At 42.7% G+C, this 13,217-nt stretch overlaps 1 protein-coding gene across 1 annotated transcript in view; it reads right to left on the bottom strand.

Moving 5' to 3' along the window:
* ARFGEF2 (ADP ribosylation factor guanine nucleotide exchange factor 2) overlaps positions 1-13,217 on the bottom strand; it is a 102,459-nt gene that overhangs the window by 64,193 nt on the left and 25,049 nt on the right. The window contains exons 7-11 of the mRNA XM_041732664.1: positions 8,344-8,412; positions 6,540-6,691; positions 3,734-3,864; positions 2,325-2,559; positions 729-828 (exon numbers count right to left, since the gene is read on the bottom strand). Coding sequence (XP_041588598.1) covers positions 729-828; positions 2,325-2,559; positions 3,734-3,864; positions 6,540-6,691; positions 8,344-8,412 — 687 coding nt within the window. The remainder of the gene's footprint in view (positions 1-728; positions 829-2,324; positions 2,560-3,733; positions 3,865-6,539; positions 6,692-8,343; positions 8,413-13,217) is intronic.

The raw sequence follows: 13,217 nt of genomic DNA on the forward strand, positions 1-13,217 counted from the left end.
GGATGCCCTCTTCCCAGGCCTGCATCGGCACTGACTAGAATCTCAAGCAGCTCACTCCACCTCTCCAAGACTCATTCTCTCTTAAGAAAGGGATAATAATTGCCCGATCAACCTCTTCAAGTTGTGTCACTTATGAAATTATGTTTGATAACAGACAAGTGAGAGGCCTGGTTGATAGCTGTGCAACTGTACATTGATAAGATAAACCTTGGAGCTGGAGACTGACAAAGTGTTTAGTTTGTAGGGGAGTGACCATGTATCCTGGTTTTGCAGGATTAGGGGGCCTCCCAGGATGTGGGACTTTCTGTGCAAGGACCACAAAGTGAGGGGCAAACCAGACTGAGCTGGGTCATTCTCTAAAGGATAAGTGGAGTGGGACTAGACATTAGGTTAGCATTAGCCTTTAAGGTAAGGCTTTTCTAGTGCTGCATTACAAGCCTAGAAGCAGGTGGCACCTGGGTGGCTCAGTGGTTGACCATCTACCTTCGGCTCAGGGCATGATCCCAAGGTCCTGGGATCAAGTCATACATTGGGCTCCCATGGGGAGCCTGCTTCTTCCTCAGCCTATGTCTCTGTCTATATCCCTGCCCCCTCTCTGTCTCTCATAAATAAATAAAATCTTAAAAAAAAAAAGGATGTCTAAAAGCAGGAGATAAAGGTCTCAATCTAGATTTTGGAAGAGCATTTCTGGGTAAGTCAATGGATGAGCACACTCAGAGTGAACATACCTGCACAGATTCTCGTCAGCGTCTGAATGACCATCCACCTGTGCTCAAAAGAACTTGTTGATGTTTCTAAAATGTTCAGGAAAATCTCTTTGAAAAAGACCTACATCACATGAAGACAAAGGGGAACACCAATTAATACCATTTAAATTAAGGCTCAAGGGCAGCCCCAGTGGCGCAGCGGTTTAGCGCCGCCTGCAGCCCAGGGCGTGATCCTGGAGACCCTGGATGGAGTCCCACGTCAGGCTCTCTGCATGGAGCCTGCTTCTCCCTCTGCCTGTGTCTCTGCCTCTCCCTTTCTCTCTGTGTCTCTATGAATAAATAACTAAAATCTTTAAAAAAAATTTTAATTAATTAATTAAGGCTCAAGATCCCTGGGTGGCTCAGCAGTTTAGCGCCTGCCTTCGGCCCAGGGCATGATCCTGGAGTCCCAGGATCGAGTCCCACATCAGGCTCCCTGCATGGAGCCTGCTTCACCCTCTGCCTGTGTCTCTGCCTCTCTCTCTGTGTCTCTCATGAATAAATAAAATCTTTTAAAAAATTAATTAATTAATTAAGGCTCAAAACCCCCACAGGCTCAGGCAGCTCTGACAAGGGAAGCAAGCTGGGTAGAAGTGAAAGAGCAATGCACACACACACTTGCTGAGGAGTATCGGAACCCTGGTCTCCCATGCGAACAGCTAGTAAGGACGGACCACAGCAACCTGCAAGAGATGCAGGCCCCTTTAGAGGAGCAGCTGCCCCTCAGGAACCAGCCAAGAGCTGCCAGGCAAAAATGAGGACCAGTGTTACAATTTTGAGAGAAACCAGAAATCTAGATTGGAATGTAAAATGAAAATGACTTCTTAATTTGTCAACTAATTCAGGTTATTTGAAACAATTTATAAGTTTAAACAAAGATGTTCAGGGGACTGAGCCCAACATATGAGCTGCTCGATTCAAAATTTTGGTTGAGGGACGCCTGGGTGGCTCAGAGGTTGAGCGTCTGCCTTCGGCTCAGGGCGTGATCCTGGAGTTCCGGGATTGAGTCCCACATCAGGCTCCCTGCATGAAGCCTGCTTCTCCCTCTGCCTATGTCTCTGCCTCTCTCTCTCCTTCTCTCTCTCATGAATAAAAAAAGCTTTATTTAAAAAAAAATAAACTTTTGGTTAAAATGAAAGGTATGTAAGATTTGGGGGCAGGAAATTTTAGGAAAAGGTATTCTCTCACTCAATTCAAAAAGTTCTTCTTTGGGGTAGCCCGGGTGGCTCAGCGGTTTAGCACAGCATTTGGCTCAGGGTGTTATCCTGGGGACCCAGGATCGAGTCCCACATCGGGCTCCCTGCGTGGAGGCTGCTTGTCCCTCTGCCTGTGTCTCTGCCTCTCTCTCTCTCTCTCTTTTTCTCTCATGAATAAATAAAATCTAAAAAGTTCTTCTTTTTGGGGTATCAGCAAATAGACTGTGTAAGTCTAGTTGCTGGTAGCTGTGTCACCAGGAGTTAACTCTTCAAGGACAAGCATTATACAAAAACAAACAAACAAAAACACCAAAACAAAAACAAAAACAAAACCCCACAACAAAAACCCCACAAAGCCCCTCAAACATTTTGGAGCTCATACCTCTATTTGCATTTTCAAGTGCATTTTGAAGTTTGAGAGAAGAGTAAGAAAAATGGCAAGAGACAGCTCAAAGACATCAGGCACTGAAGAGACGCCATTTTTGGATAACGCCACACAGAGATACTGCTTGATTGCATTGATGAACATCTCGTGAGTCCTGAAGACCGGGCCAGCATTCTGCAGCACAGACAGGAGCAGCTGAAGGGAAACGACCTTGGAACGCAGCTCATGGGATCTGGCACAGAAAGTGAAAGATGGTGACAGTGCTAAATGATTCAATTTTAAAGAGTGTGTTTCTTGAGAAGGCCTCACTCCTCTACCAGCAAGCAGAATTTTCTGAACATCAATGAGTTACGAAGTGTCACTGGCACCTAAACGCCAAGAGAGTGAGGGCAGATGGTATAAGGTGGGTCCTCCTGGAATCTGCAGGCCTATGAGGACAAGAGTTGCCGACTTATATAATCCTTGTTCTCTCCCCACCATAAAATAGGTATTTAGCTAGAGTAACGTAAGTATAAATTGACCCAGAAAGCTGGTTCTGCATTAACTTAATAGGACCAGTTGCTTTACACCATACATGAGACTTAAAACCTGTGTCCTACTCGATCTTTATGGACAATGGAAGCAGTGCTCTTTATCCACCTGCCTCATGCTTCTACCCTCACCCATAGGGCAGGATAGAAGGAAGTTTACCCAAATCATCTCCTTAATGGTCACTGTACTTCAACAGAAGAGTTGAGGATTTTTGTTAGCGACACAATAACAGTGACAATAAAATTCATAAAGTGCAGGGCCCCATACTCAGGATGTGATGATATCATTTCATGTAATTGATCCTGTAAGGCAATTTTCCACATTCCCATTTTTCACATGAGGTTCAGTAACTCATATGGCTGTGAAGGTGGTTTCAAGTGAGCCAGGAGGGAATGTGGCTCTCTGGCTCCAAAGCGCTTTCATCCCTGCAGTAGCTGGCTCACTATAAAGAAAGGTTTGGCTTCTCTGGGTTGAATCTGGGACTTAAATTTGTACCCATGAAGCAGAAGCTTCTCATGAGAGCAGGGCGGTGAGGCTTGTACATATTCTGCCTCTGCATACCGTGAATCAGATTAAATTCATTAGTTAGGAAAGTCAGGAAGAAGGTGCTCGTTCAATATAATAACTATTTTTTTTGCATATAAATCACGGAAAGCAACACTGGGCAAAATCTTGGTTGGTGTAGACACGCAGACAATCCACTGTGAAAGGGCTGTTGGGAGAGCAGGAGTCTGAAAAGCTGTAAATTCCTGCATTCACACCAATTAGGGGACAGGGCACTAAGGTTTCTCAGAACCCCCACGATCCTCCTGGGTCATCTGGGTCACACATGGCCAGTCTGTGTCACACACGGTCACACACTGCTGTTCACTTACTTTGGATCTGGGGGGCCTTCAGCAAGGGGTTTCATAGACAGCTTGCAAAGGGAGCGAAACACCAGGAAGGCGTCCTTCTGCAGAATATGAGAGAACCTTGTGGCCACTTGATGTCCCTGTGCATCTGATTCCTGAGATTGAAAACAAGAGAAAAATCAAGGGGTCAAAACCAAAGAACTGTTTTTCCAAAATAAGGAAAGTACTTAACTCATGAAATTTTAAAATTCTGTTATTCAATGGGGAAATGAGGAATGTGGAGGACGGGACAATATGTCAAACTAGGAGCTAAGGGGGGAGTCATTTTAGCAATTCTAAAAACCTTGTTCCTTGTCCTCCAAAAAGCGGGTATGGATGGCTTAAAATGATAAATGAGCAAACGCTAAACTGTTACACATCTAAGACAAATATAGTTGACCCTTGAACAACACGGGTTTGAACTATATGGGTCCATCTGTATTTGGATTTTTTTCGATGAATCGGTGCAGTACTGTAAATGTATTTTCTTTTCCTTATGATTTTCTTTTCTCTAGTTTATTTTAAGAATATAGGATATAATACACATACAAAATATGTGTTAATCAACTGTTTCTGCTATTGGAAGGCTTCCTGTCAACAGGAGGCTATCAGTAGTTAATCTCTGGAGGAGTGAAAGGTTACATGCAGATTCTCGGCTGCACAGAGGGGTCAGTGCCCCTAGCCCTCGCATTATTTAAGGGTCACGTGTATAAGTAATTATGTTAGCTTGGATAACAGTATTTCTAAGAACACTACTGCAGGATAGATGGGGGGAAATGACAGGCACTTTAAAATATACTTCATTAAAACTAAAAAAAAAAACAAGCTATATTAAAAAAATATTTGTAACATATGACAAGGACTAATATGCTCGACATACGAAAAGTTCTTCTAATTCATTACAGAAACACAGAAACCTTCCACCCAAATGAAAAACAAGCAAAAAAACATGAATAAGCAATTCACCAAGAAATGCAAATGACAGATTAACCTAAATAATCTTATTACTAATTATTAAGGAGGGATCTTTCTCCCACTAGATTAGCAAAATTCTGAATGAATGCTATTGCCCAGTTTTAATGAGGGAATGGGGAAATGAGCACTGATAGCCTACAGGTGGGCAGAGATTCAAGCATTACCTTCCCAGCAGGCTAATGTGATGTTAAGGAACAAAAGCCTTAAAGCTTCCAACTCGTGACCCAGCAATATCACTTGTAGGAAATTATCCTAAAGAAAGAATTAAGGATGTGCACAAGATTTATCTATAAGGATGCTCATTATAGAACTATTTCCTGTGATAAAACTGAAATAACATAAAAACCTAACAAGGAATTTGTAAAATAGATTATGGCAATCCATATGACCGAATTTTACATGACTACTAAATAAATTAGTTAGGTCTTTATGTACTAATGTGGAAAGATGTCTATAAAATAGTGTTGAGTAAACAGAGCAAGTTACACCCTAGTATATAAGGCAGGAGTCCTTCGCATGGATTTGAGTACATCCCTTTAAGTGCATTCTTAATGGGGATGACACCAGACTGCTGGTGACTGCTGCAGAGCTCCATCCCAGGACCTAGAGATCATGACTAATCATGACTGCTGCAGACTGAATGCTTGTGCCCCCCTTCATCCCCATTCATAGGCTGACATCTAATCCCCAAAGTGATGGCATTTGGAAATGGAGCCTTTGGGAGGTGATTACATCACGAGAGTGCAGTCCTCATGAATGGTGTTAGTTTCCTTATTAAGAGGCCCAGAAAGCTCTGGGCCACAGTAAGAAGACAGCCATTTATGAATCAGGAAACAGGCCCTCACCAAACACCAAACTGCTGATACCTGGACCTTGGACTTACCAGCTCCAGAACTGTGAGAGCTAAATTTCTATCATTCATAAGCCACGCACCCAATCTATTAATGTTCTATTATGGCAGCCCAAACAGACTAAGATGGGGATAGGAATTGGTTCTTGGTGGAGGGGTAGGAGGGTGGAGGGTGGAAAAATCTTATTCTTTGTATGTATAAAGCATAGGTACATGTATAAACATAAATAGATATCGAGTTTAGCAGTGGCTTTAAGATTCATATAGGTGGTGCGTCAGAAAAAGAAATATACAAAAAGGCCGCAGCAGGAGGGGAGAAAAATGTAAAAGATTGAGAAACACCAGTGAAAAGGTGCAGAGAGTGGGTTCAGGTAAGACGTTAACACCATATTTCTCCTGGTTTTGAATGTTTACATATAGCATTTTCAAGGAAACAACAATAAAAAAATTAATGTGGTAGACAGATTTATGGGTCTGAAAGGATGTTCATAATATATAAGTTTCAAAAGCAGGTTACAAAACAGCATGTCTGTTGTGTGATTGATTACATTTAAGTGGAAAAAAATATGAGAGAAAAAAATCTAGAAGGATATAAGTAAAAATGTTAACAAGGGTTATCTCTAGGTTAGGGGATTATGGATGACTTTTATTTCCCTACTTTTCCTTTTCATGTTCTTATTATGTTCTTATGTTCTTATTATGTAATGAACGCATATTGAGTTAAGACGAGAAAGAGCGGGAAATCTAAATTTTTAAAAGTCTGAATAAACAAGTTTTAATAACAATGCTATATATAACCAACAGTAGCACATTCCAAGAATGGAACCTACGAATACAAAGCACATCAGGCCAGGACAGTGGGACTGCTGGTTTTCATTCGCTGCTTCTGCTACAGATTTAATTCTGCATCTTCTAAAAAAGTAAAAATCCAAATGCATCTGTATAGGAGGAGGATCACCAACATACCAGATTATCCGCCGACGACAAGGACTGCCTGTCGTCCGCTATCCCGTTGGTCTGTGAATTTTCATCAGCTGCTGGGGGAACAGCACATTCCTGGCACCCCAGTTCACCCAGGACCCGCTCAGGTTCTGTCAGGCCATGCTTTTGTGCTGCTTCTTAAAACACGAGTGTAAAAATCATCACCAAATTAGTACTTATCCCAAAAGGTCTGACACCAGGAAGAAGTTATTCACATAATCTTCCAGTTGCTGCTTCCCCCCATCCCCTTTGCTGCCACCCTAGGAGACTGACATAATATTGCAAAAGGCTTGACCAAGATGGTCCCTTAGACTTTACATATGTCTATTATCCACAGCCCCACTCCCCAGAGGTTTCATTCATATTGCAGTCCATGTCAGTGGAACCTCTAGAACAGCAACCCTGCCCACCCTGTCCACTTCTGGAAAAGGTTAGAAGCAGCTAAACATGAAAAGCAAAAGAGTTTTTAAAAGCACTACTGATTTGGGGTTAGAGAAGAAGAGCCATGTAAATACAAAGAGGTGACAGTTATGACAGAAGACCTCAGTCACACAGGGGAAAAACAAAATAGACCTGAGCTTCCTGGCAGCCATATGAAAAAGGGAAAGAATTAAAATTATTCTATTTTAAGGACTTCACTACCAAAAGGTAGAGTTTTACATTCTATTAAGTAATTGCATTTATCTCTACATTAAATAAATAATGAAATCTATGAACACAGATTGGTGGTAACCTAAATCAACAAAAGGATAGGGCTTAAAGCAGCAGGTCAAACTTCCTTGACTTTTACCCTCAGTAAGAAGTACATTTTAAAAATCATGATCCAGCACACATATAATAACTGAAGCACACATTTTTTTGAAGCACATATTTCATGAAAAAATGCTTAATATTACCATGTGTGATATATTCAGTTTATGTTCTATTTTCTCTCTCACTTAAGAAATGCTGGTTGTAGGGCGCCTGGGTGGCTCAGTTGGTTAAGCATCTGCCTTTGGCTCAGGTCATGATCACAGTGGTCCTGGGATCGAGCCCCAAGTCAGGCTCCCTGCTCAGCAGGGAGTCTGCTTCTCCCTCCCCCTACTTGTGCTCTCTCTCTCTCAAATGAAATCTTGAAGCAAAAAAAAAAAAAAAAAAAAAAAAAAAAAAAAGAATTGTAACCTCCTGCTAAATTAATAGTTTTCTTGAACCATTAATGATTTATTGACACTGGAGCCAAGTGTTCAACATATAGCCATTTACCTAAGATTTGGAGGGCAAAAACCAAGAAAAAACCCACACAGTAGTCATTCTGAATTTAATTCCACTGAAACCACACCATAAAACTGAGGGAGCTGTGAATGAACTCTAACAAAACTTCCCTGTGCATGTGAAACCCACTGACGTGTGGACTGTCCCCATGACACATCAGTGGCTAGCCATGAACATTCAGCAGCAATGAGTACCACCTCAGAACTCATAGCCACTCCTGGAAAAAGCTGGTTGTACCCGGAAATGGCCTCTATCTTCCAAGTGGAGCACCTAATTCTAGTATCATCAGACTGCTTCTTGAACCCAGCCTGAATGAGAATAAAATTAATCACTAAAAAGATACTTTTTAGATACTTAGAAATGTTTAGAAATATCTTTTCCACAGATTTCTGAATTCCACATGAAAGATGGGGAGATATGAGCAGACTCAGTTTCCATGACTTCACTGGGGGTGGGCATTCCACTACTAAAATTATCTGGCCAAGGATTTTTTTTTGGAGGAGTGACTAGGAAGAGAGGCTGAGCTCTTGGTTCTTACCTTTAATGGCAGAGGTGACCACATCTTCTAAGATCTCCTTCACCACCTCCTGGGCACCATCATCAGTCCCTAAGCACACCCAAAGACAGAAACATGAACATGTGGGTATTTCCAGGGAAAGAAAAGGAAGGGGGAGAAGGAGGTCACATCTCAGGAGGCAAAGGGGGCAAACAAGTCCTCTCCAAAGCCAAATCTGATTATATCAAAATAAATTAGTCCTCTGCAATCTGGAAACTCTTAGGCAGCATCTGCTACAACTTTGGAGTTTCCCTCTGTGGATCACTCTTCCTTCCTCAAGCCCTCACCACCACCCCCAAGCTGTAGGCAGGAACTGGAGTTTACCCAGCTCAGCAGAGCAAAAGATGGAGCTTTCTCTTGTGCCTTCACCCTGGGCACCTCCGAGCCTTGGGGAGTGACATGCCCCCTGCTGTTTGCTTCCTCCACACTCAGAACATGCTCAGAACCCCAGAACTCAGCATGAGACTTCTAATGTGGTAGCTGAGGATTTATTACATTTGAAATCCAATTGTTCTGCCAACTGTTAACTGGTTAAGTGTTAACTGCTTAACCACTAAGAAGTCTGCTGTGTTTGGGCACCTGTGTGGCTTAGCAGTTGAGTGTCTGTCTTCGGATCAGGTCATGACCCCGGGGTCCTGAGATGGAGTCCCACATCAGGCTCCCTACAGGGAGCTTCCTTCTCCCTCTACCTATGTCTCTGCTTCTCTCTCTCTGTGTCTTTCATGAATAAGTAACTAAAATCTTTAAAAAAGAAGTCTGCTGTGCTTAAGTTTCAAGCATGCTGTCAAAATGTTAAAAAACCAGGGCAACTCTCTTGGTCTTCTCCCTCTTTGGGAGCTTTGTACTCCACCATTCGATAAATTTTACCAAAAAAAAAAAGGTTACAAAAAACAAAACCAAATTCTTGCAAGGTTCAGATCATGCTGCTAGTTTCCTGGGATGTCCAGTAGTCACCACCTGGCCATTACTAATTGGCCATTTCACAGACTCTATTCATAAGCAAAATAAGAGGGTCACCTTGAATAGGTTCAGATAGAAGACACTCTTGCTGCCATTCCCTCCCTAGCCAGTAGGACAGCCAGTGTCAGTTAATAACTGACACACCAGTTATTAACTCATACCCTGAGTCCTTATAGAGCTCTCATTTTGTTTTGGAAGAGGGTGTCTCTATATTTACAGGCTATCCTAGCAGAAAGGGTGGCCGTATGACCAAGTTCTAGCTAACAAGGGGTAAGCATAAATTACTGGGGATTGTAGGGGCTTCCGTGAAGCCTCTGTTAGGGAGGGGCATGACTCAACTGGGAGTCCTTGAGTCCCACCCTCTTCCTCCTTCTTGCTAGAAGGACTGGACAGCATCTGGAACCATGAGATAACCTGGAGGAAAAAAGTTGAATGCTAAGAACAATCAGGAAAAAAATAAAAGGAATCTGAGACACATCCTCCCACACCCCTGTTTTCTGTCCAGTTTAGTAGAGACTATGGGGAATGGGAGTAGCTGGGGTAATAAGATGTATTCATTTGTTCATTCCATCAACAAACTGAGTGCCTGTGTGTTTGGCACTGTTCCAGGCACGTGGAATACATCACTGCTCAAAACAAAATCCTTATCCTCACGGTGCTTACATTCTAGCTGGGATAATAACTAACTGTGCTATGCTGTACACTACAGTGCTAGAGAAAAAGCAGAGTGGGAGAAGGCAGATGTGGAATTGGCAGGGACCAATGCGAACACATGGGGACGATAAAATGTGACATGCCTGCTTCCCAGAGACTAGTGGTTGTGTCTGATGTCCAAGCACTTGGTAATACGCAAGAATACTAAAGGAAAAAAATCAGGGAAGAAAGCTGTTTGCTGTCACATTCCAACCACACACCAACATGGTTCCTCAACAGGAAGAAACACTTAGGCAATCTACTGTCACAAAATAAATATCCATTAAATAGCTAACAGAGGTCGTAAACCTGAGCTGGAGCTGCCAGGCAAGGCATGTTGTGTCAAAAATAGGTCAGAAAGGAGGGGGCCTGATCTGGGATTGCTAACATGGAAAACAGGTGCCGTTTATTCTATGGCACTGTCCCTACCACCTTTGCATCTGATTACCACCTTACCTATTTGCTCTTTTTCTTTAACTATTTTTTTTTTTAGATTTTATTTATTTATTCATGAGAGACACAGAGAGAGAGGCAGAGACATAGGCAGAGGGAGAAGCAGGCTCTCTGCAGGGAGCCCAATGCAGAACTCGATCCCAGGACCCTGGGATCATGACCTGAGCCAAAGGCAGACGCTCAACCCCTGAGCCACCAAGCGCCCTCTTTAACTTGTTTTTCTTTAAACAAAGACTTATTTGAAAGCTAATAATAGCCAACACACAGGTTCAAGTGCCAGACACTGCTCTCATTTAATTCTCACAAACCTATAGAATAGGTACTAGCTGTGCCCCCATTTTAATGAAGAGGACCCTGAAGCTCAGAGAGGTTAAAGACTTCACTCAAGGTCACAGAGCTATTACTATAAGGTAGAGTCATGATCTGAAACAAGGCTGTCTGATCAGAATCTCCATATTGGCTGAAGGAGGATAACTTTGTTCTATTTTATATTTAGGAACTGCATCGTTTTTCCCCTTAAAGAATGAGATGCAAGAAGAAAAAACAAGCTAAGAAATCCTTAAACAAATAGGTATTTGTGTACCTACAATAGCTACATTAGCTATATAAATCACCTACACTAATGTCTCATGCATGTTGAGAGTCAGAAAGTCAGAATCTTAAAAATCATCTTAACAAAAAAAGAAAATGGGAAGTGACAGCTTCTGGGCACAGGATTTCTTTTGGGTGTAATGAAAATATTCTAAAATTGACTATGGTGACGACTGCACAACTCTGTACTAAAAAATAATTGAATTGTACATTTTAAAAAGGTGAATTTATGGTACATGAACTGTATCTCAATAAAGCTGTTGTTTTTCTTCTTTTAGATTTTATTTATTCATGATAGACATAGAGAGAGAGAGGCAGAGACATAGGCAGAGGGAGAAGCAGGCTCCCTGCAGGGAGCCCTATGTGGGACTCAATCCTGGCCCCCTGGCCCAGGATCACGCCCTGGGCCGAAGGCAGGTGCTAAACCACTTAGCCACTCAGGGATCCCGTTTTGTTTTTTAACTGATTAAGAACAGCTGGGCAATGAGAAGGAGTGTGAATGGACAAATGAAGTAGGGTGCCTGAAGGAAGACTGCTGGCTGTGCCCCTAAATTCACATAAGCTAGAATGTCTCAGGCTCAAAATTCTCATTTTGTAAGTTTACACAGAGCAATTTAATCCATGTCTTGCACAGGCTGATAAGACTTATCAACTGTTTATCAACTTGGGATGAAAAACTAGTAAAGGGAAAGAGATGTTCTAGTCTGGTGGTGAACTGTCTCCAACTAGACAAATTTCACTGGGGGTCAAATTATCCCAAGAAGACCATGGGGAGGGTTCTCAGTAAATTATTATTATTATTATTATTATTATTTAAATATTTTATCTATTTATTTAGGAAAGACACACAGAAAGAGGCAAAGACAGTCAGAGAGAGAAGCTCCCCATGGGGAGCCCAATGAGGGACTCAATCCCGGGACTCTGGGATCATGCCTTGAGCCAAAGGCAAATGCTCAACCACTGAGCCACCCAGGTATCCCCCTCAGTAAATTAAACGGGAAAACATAAGGACACCTGGGTGGAGCAGTTGGTTAAGCATCCGATTCTTGATTTCGGCTCAGGGTTCAGGGATGAAGCCTCAGGTGGGGCTCCATGCTCAGCACAGTCTGCTGGGATTCTCTCTCCCTCTCCCTGCGCCCCTCCTGCTCTTGCACTCTCTCTAAATAGATATATAAATATTATAAATAAAAATAAATAGATAGGAAAATGTATGTTGAGTGCCCAGTTAGCAAGCACAGTGCCTGGCACAGTGACTGGTTAGTTAGGGGTGGCTCTAGGACAGTGATGACTAAAGGATGGACCCAGAGAAGGGCTGAGTGTGTTATCTCCACCACAGAGGCACTAGAGCCCTGGCCTCTCAGTGGGCCTGGACAACCTGGATTCTAGCCCAGGGCACTGTGTCCCTGTGCTGGCACCTCCACCAGCTCCCCTCTCGGGCTATCCTTTCTCCTTGGCTTCTGAGGTTAATCAACCCCTTCTTCTGAAAAATCCATTTTTCCTTTAGAGCCACATCTTGAGAACCAGAAGCCACTCACTCTTTTTAAGGGTAACAGCATATTTCTGTTCCAACCCACTATTTGTGGTTTTGCTATTTGATTCTTACAGGCAATCTGATTCCCCCATTCTTGGGAGAAGCCTCGCAGGGGGCACCAAGTATTGGCAACAAAATCCACTAAGTGCAAATCACTGTTTTATAGCAGCATTTTAAGCTACTATGTTTTTGCAAAACTATCTTTTAGGGGATCCCTGGGTGGCTCAGTGGTTGAGCATCTGCCTTTGGTCCAGCGTGTGATCCTGGAGTCATGGGGCTGAGTCCCACATTGGGCTCCCTGCATGGAGCCTGCTTCTCCCTCTGCCCCGCCCCCCCCATGTGTGTGTGTCTCTCATTAATAAATAAACAGATGATCTTAAAAAAAAAAAAACAAAACCTATCTTTTAGAAGTCATGCTCCCCCCACACACAGTTCATTCAAAAAAATGTATTTATTGAGTGACTGCCATGAATGCTGGGCACCATGCCAGTGTTGAGAAAGTAGTGGTGAACAGAATGGTCTAGATCTCAGCCCGGGAATAACGAAACATAAACTCTCCAGCGATCTCAGGTAGTGATAAGCACTAAGAAGAAAATAGAAGAGCTGATACAGCAGAAGTGTGGGAGCT

The sequence above is a fragment of the Vulpes lagopus genome, chromosome 18, assembly GCF_018345385.1.
Source record: "Vulpes lagopus strain Blue_001 chromosome 18, ASM1834538v1, whole genome shotgun sequence".
NCBI lineage: Eukaryota > Metazoa > Chordata > Mammalia > Carnivora > Canidae > Vulpes > Vulpes lagopus.